Source organism: Pteropus vampyrus, unplaced genomic scaffold (genome assembly GCF_000151845.1).
Source record: "Pteropus vampyrus isolate Shadow unplaced genomic scaffold, Pvam_2.0 Scaffold115, whole genome shotgun sequence".
NCBI classification, from domain to species: Eukaryota; Metazoa; Chordata; class Mammalia; order Chiroptera; family Pteropodidae; genus Pteropus; species Pteropus vampyrus.
This window is the reverse complement of record NW_011888896.1, coordinates 4,294,265-4,300,196: the sequence shown is the minus strand read 5'-3', so window position 1 is coordinate 4,300,196 and position 5,932 is coordinate 4,294,265. Positions and strand designations below refer to the sequence as shown.

The 5,932-nt window shown below is 33.5% G+C and overlaps 1 protein-coding gene across 1 annotated transcript in view; it reads left to right on the top strand.

Annotated features, from left to right (window-relative positions):
- The first annotated feature begins 394 nt into the window (after nucleotides 1-394).
- LRRC7 (leucine rich repeat containing 7) overlaps nucleotides 395-5,932 on the top strand; it is a 294,420-nt gene continuing 288,882 nt past the window's right edge. Inside the window, exon 1 of the mRNA XM_011365737.1 lies at nucleotides 395-597. Within this exon, the coding sequence (XP_011364039.1) occupies nucleotides 409-597 (189 nt within the window). The 5' untranslated portion in view covers nucleotides 395-408. The remainder of the gene's footprint in view (nucleotides 598-5,932) is intronic.

The following is a 5,932-nucleotide window of genomic DNA, read 5'->3' as shown; positions in this document are numbered from 1 at the left end:
TTCTGTTCTGCACTGTAATTTGTGTAAAATTAAAAATATATTAATAGATCCATGTTTCAAGTGAGAGTGTAAGCATAATAGCATTGCACTGAGCCAGGATTGTATTCTGGCCCAGTTCTGCCGTTCCAAAACTGTGTGATGGGAAGTCTCTTGATCTCTCTAAACCCAGTTCTTTATTTGTTAAATGAGAGTAAAACCTATCTCATATACCTGTAAGATTGTTTAAGAATTAAACGATATAATGTATGTATATATCCAATATAAACTTTAAAGTATTATATAATTATGAAATATATACCAACATTAAATTTCTAAGTTTCAACTATTACAAGAATACCCTCTAAAGGCAGTTGATTAAGCAATTGTATTTTTTTTCCTGTTTTTTTTTTTCTAGTGCAGTGCCTGGAGATGACCACCAAACGGAAAATAATCGGCCGTCTAGTGCCGTGCCGATGTTTCCGAGGTGAAGAAGAAATCATCTCAGTTTTAGATTACTCCCACTGCAGCCTTCAGCAGGTGCCAAAAGAGGTCTTTAACTTTGAACGGACATTAGAGGAGCTTTATCTAGATGCCAATCAAATTGAAGAGCTACCCAAGGTAATTTTTGACAACCTAAAATATACCCTGTAAATGAGTATTTCATAATTTCCAAAGACTTGGCATATTGATAATGCTAACTATAGCTCTCTGTCTTGTTAACTGACAAATCATTCAAATTGATATAACTTTCCTCAATATTCCACTCCATTTGTAACTTCAGGTAATATGTAATAATCAATTGAAATCTATGGAAGTCATCATTTTATGGATTATGCCTTGTTATTTTAATTTAAAATGTCTTCCAAGAAAATACTGATTGGTGGGTTGAACTCAACAGCTTATGTTTAACATAAGAAAGAAAAAAATATGACACTATTTCAGAACTGAAAATCGTATGTTAAGGTAACATTGCTTTAAAACCTAAGTCTAAGAAATACTTTTACACACACACATATACACACATGCAGTTAATACTATTATGAAAAACATGCTGTTGTTTCTGGAATTTAAAATCTTTGATTATTGAAAAACATTGAATTTATATGGAGTACAATTAATAAATACAATGAAGCAAAAATTTTTAACTAATTTCAAACTTGGCATGCGCGTGCAGGCTTGCATGTATGTGTGCGCGCGCACACGCACACACACAGAGCGATTATGACATCGTTTCCTGTGGTGGTGTTCTTCATTGCAGAAAAGATTGGATGATAAGAGATTAGCTAAAGCAGACTGAGGTCACATAGCAGAGAAGTTCCAAATCTAAACTACCGGATCATAATAATCACCTAAATAAGTGACTCAGACTAAGTAATCAGAAAGGCATTATCTGTGAAAGGTTTGCACAATGGCTCAGAGGGGAAAAAATGTCATGCAATGCATTTCCATTGTTTATGCTAAATAAAGAGCATATTAAATATCCAGGAACTAGAAAAAGAATTTTCCATAATACAACTAACTTCATTATCAAACTCTAACATTCTGATCAAAACAAATTTTAATAATTATTTTTATTCAGAGTTATTAATTATAGTGTTTATAAATACCTCAGAGGCAGAAACTATTTAATGTGTACTTCAAAATCAATATACTTCATTTTTGACAACCTAAGTATACAGTGTCATTTTAGATCTTTTCTCAGGCGGTCTGAATCAGACCTAAAAACAATTTTGGCCATATAATCATCTGGATTGCAAGTGAAGTAGAGGCTAGACTGAAATGGGCTGTCTCTTCCACTGGACTACGAACTGCATGAGGACAGAAATTACATCTTATTTATCTTTGCCTCCCCACCCACAAGCATGTATGGTGACTTTCACATAATGGTTACTCAATTTATTTGTTGTCACTGCCTGGTGGAACAATGCAGAGAACTTTGTGTACTATGGGACTTGATTAGCAAAACTATATAAGGGTAAGCAATTTATAAATCTGTCATTTAGCTCCAATTCAGAAAAATAAGCACAAGTATTTTTGCAAGGTAGGCCGATCTCGCATTTCCCGATAAAATAAAGGACGTCCAGTGACATTTGAATTTTAAACTAAAAAGGAGACATTTTTTAGTATAATTATGTTCCAAATAGGTCATTGGATATGCTTATATTAAAAAAAAATAGTTTATTATTTATCTGAAATTTAAATGTAACTGGGCATCCTATATTTTTATTTGCTAAATCTGATGGCTCTAGGCCCATTTAGTCATTCAAAATCTTCTTCTAGATCCATGTGACAGATTTTGTAAGACAAAAAGTAAAAACATGGTTAATTAATCAAGCAATATTTGTTTAATATCAACTACACAGTATTTTAGGCTTTGGGCGGCAGGGGTGTGATAAGAGAAATAAACGTCAATTATTGCTCTCAGTGATCTAACAACCCAATTACAGAGAAACGGAAGCACATGAGGTAAATGCACAGTAGTGTATAAGCAGAGCCAAAGAGCCAAATGCCGTGGCAGAGCTTTTGTATTGAGGAGTTCCATTCTTGAAGGGGTGTGGGGAGGGCCTGACCAAAAAAGCACAGATGTAAAGGAAGAGAAGAGGGACGGCAGAGCTGTGACAAGTCTAGACCTGAAAGTGCATGTGGGTGAGTTCCTACCATATGTAGGTAGAGTACAGAAAGTAGAGGAGCCAGATTATGTAGAGTTTTGAGAGTCATGCGGCATTGTTTGACTTAATGCATTTATTAGGCAGATTAAGCCATTAGAGAGGTCTATACATCAAGTAAGTTACTAGGAGCTTAAATAGGAGTGCATTGATAATAAATGTAAATAATTCAAATGAACCAAAGACCTTCTCAATGTATTAGATATATTTTTCCCCATGCATTATAATTAAGAAGTCATCTTTTAATAAGTAATATGCTTTTATATATTTCAAAGATCTTTCAATGTTTCTGAGTCCCAAAATTATTTTTTTGCTTCCATTAAACAGCCCTGTGAGTTTGTTTCTTCTGAAGTATCTGATATTAAGCTATGATCTAAATTATTTGACATCAAGATATATTATAATAGTACACTGCTATATTTGTGCATTTTTAGAAAAATAGGAAATTAAGAAATAAAAGAAATGATGCATCAATTGGCTTTATCATGTGTGCTTCGAGTAATGGAAAATCCAGTCCAAACTAACTTAAACAAGAAATAGTATTGATTGTCTCACGTAAGTGGAAGATCCATCTCAGGAAAGCCTCCAAAGTTGGTATGTTTTTATTTACCTTGTGGGATCAACTTTTGTCTGAGGCTGGCTTCTCCCATGGTGACAGACTGCCTACAACAGTTAGAGTTCACTTGCACAGCATCTAAAAAGAGAAATATCTAGCTCTGGAAACTCATTCTTTTTATGAGAAAGACAAGAAAGTGTCTCCTGCAGAATCCCTCAACTAATTCGTTCTTAGGTCTCATACCTTAATTGTTTCACGCGTTCATTGCTCATCTAATCCCCTTGCTATGGTAAGAAAAATAGGACCATTTTGATTGGGTTAAACAATGATGGGCCACATCTATGGAGTTGTGATTGTTGACAGCAACACAATAGGGATGGGTAGAAGAACTGTTGGGGAGATTACCACAATGGACACTACAAATAAAATATTATATAAAATCATTTCATGAGGAAATTTTGCTTTTAAGAAAGGACAATGTATAAAATTTTTAAGGATTTGTAGGTAAAGTGTTAAGTCATTCAGAGATTTAAATCTTTAAAGTTAGATTAAATAACATTTATTTTTGTCTGCCATCTTATTTCATTCTTTGTATTCCTCTAGCATAGTTACCATTGTGATTTCGGATTTTTTGAGTAGTGAAGTAGTCATTTGTATTCTTGATATTACATTATGGCAGAACACCTTTTATAAGTGTTTTCATTCTTTCCGATATTTTATACTGAGCATATTCTAATTGGCCATGACTCCCTACTGTAAGATGTTATACAATAGGTAGAGAACAGAGTCAAGGTTAATGACATTAGGAAAAGATATGTCAAGAATGTGTCAAAAAAGATGCAAAAATAGATATGAAAGAACAGGAAGTGTTTTGATGAGGAATAGTTCAATCTGTGTTGCTTAATTTTCTGTCGTAAAAGATAAAAATACAAAATCACATGCCTTTCAGACAGTGATAGAAACCTGCACAACTTATAATTTTGTACTTTTTTGCCTGTTATTTTGAATTGGGAACTTAAATTTTTAGACAGAGTTAATAGACCATAACAAGTGTCTGTTATATATGAAGTAGCGTGGGAATGCAAATGTGAAAAAAAAAAAAAACAATAAAAACCATAGAGGAACTTCTTGAAACTGAAGAGAAACTTTTAAAATGAGAAAAATAATTTTGGAAAAGCCAATATGTGATCAAAATCAAAAGACATGGAGAGTGAATTTAGTAGAAAAGGTCCGTTTAAACATATGTGAAAGAGGATGAGACTAAATCTGAAGCACCATACTTTAAAAGTTTTCTCTATTTAAAAGAAACATTTAGAGATTAAGAACCTGAGTTTTGGACCCAGACAAACCTAGGATCAGATCCCAACACTGCTATTTGGTTGGGAAGGTATTTTATTTTGTAGAAACCTTAGTATCTTCATTAGCAAAACTGGGAAAATAATAGCACTCACCCCCTGTGGTTAGATAGATGATTGCTAGATAGATGATAGATGAGATAGATGATAGATGATAGATAGATAGATATAGATAGATAGATAGATAGATAGATAGATAGATAATAGATAGATAGATAGATAGATAGATAGATAGATAGACAGACAGACAGACAGACAGACAGATGATAGAGAGATAGATAGATGATAGGTAGGTAGGTAGATAGATAATAGATTAGGTAGATGATAGATTATAGAGAATAGAAAAATATTTAATAATTGGTATTCACCATTCTCCTATCACAGATGAAAAAAATCTACATTAATTACCCTGAGTCAAACAAAAGTAAGATTTTATAACATCTCAAGGTAATTCTAGGTCTTTACTCTTTAATAAAAAAATGTTGTGGCATGACTTCATCTCTATCTGAAATCTCGAAAGAGAACTTCTAGGAAAACAATCCGCTGCCCATAATGAGTGAAAGGTTTTTGACCTTAACAGCTACACCAACACAATTGTGATAATACCACCACTTCCCTAGAGAATTCTCTTGATTTGCAGAATCACACTGTTTCATCATTTTTTGGGTAGATGCAACCTTGGAGATTACTTTATTTAGCCCTCATTATTAATAATAAGTAAATCCAAGCCAGAATAATTTACTTCTCTCAGGCCACATTCTGTCCAAAGCTACTACCAAAGACCATGCGTTAGGATAGAATAGGTTGTGCTGTCATAACAAGTTGACACAACAGCGGATGACTGAACAGCTTTGCTTTGTGACCCATGAGCATCTGCTGGGCTGCTGCTCTTTAGCAGCCTGTAGCTAACAACTACTTGAACTTTCCTCCCAGAACAGAAACGTCTGCTTATTATTTATTTTGCAACAGTTATCTAACCTCTTCATGAACATTTCTATTATTGGAAGAAATCACTAACTTAAAAAACAGATCATTGTATTATTACTGGAAAGTTCTGGTTATTAGAAAGTTCTGTAATTTGTCAATGATATTTCTCTACAACCATCCGTTATCTATGCATCTGACACTTTGCTAGGCACTCAGGGTGATAGATGATTAAGGCATGCTTTTATGGATGAGGAATTATGCTTCTGACATTACAGCCTTGATCCTTGAAATATTTTTAAAAAATTCATATATATTGCCTTTGAGTTCTTTTTTCCAGGACTAGTTTCCATTTCTTTGACAATTTTTAAGGATATGCTTTATAGATGCTTCACCATTTTGGTTGCTTTCCTCTGGACACATTCTAGTTATTAGCTTGGTTTATCAAATTA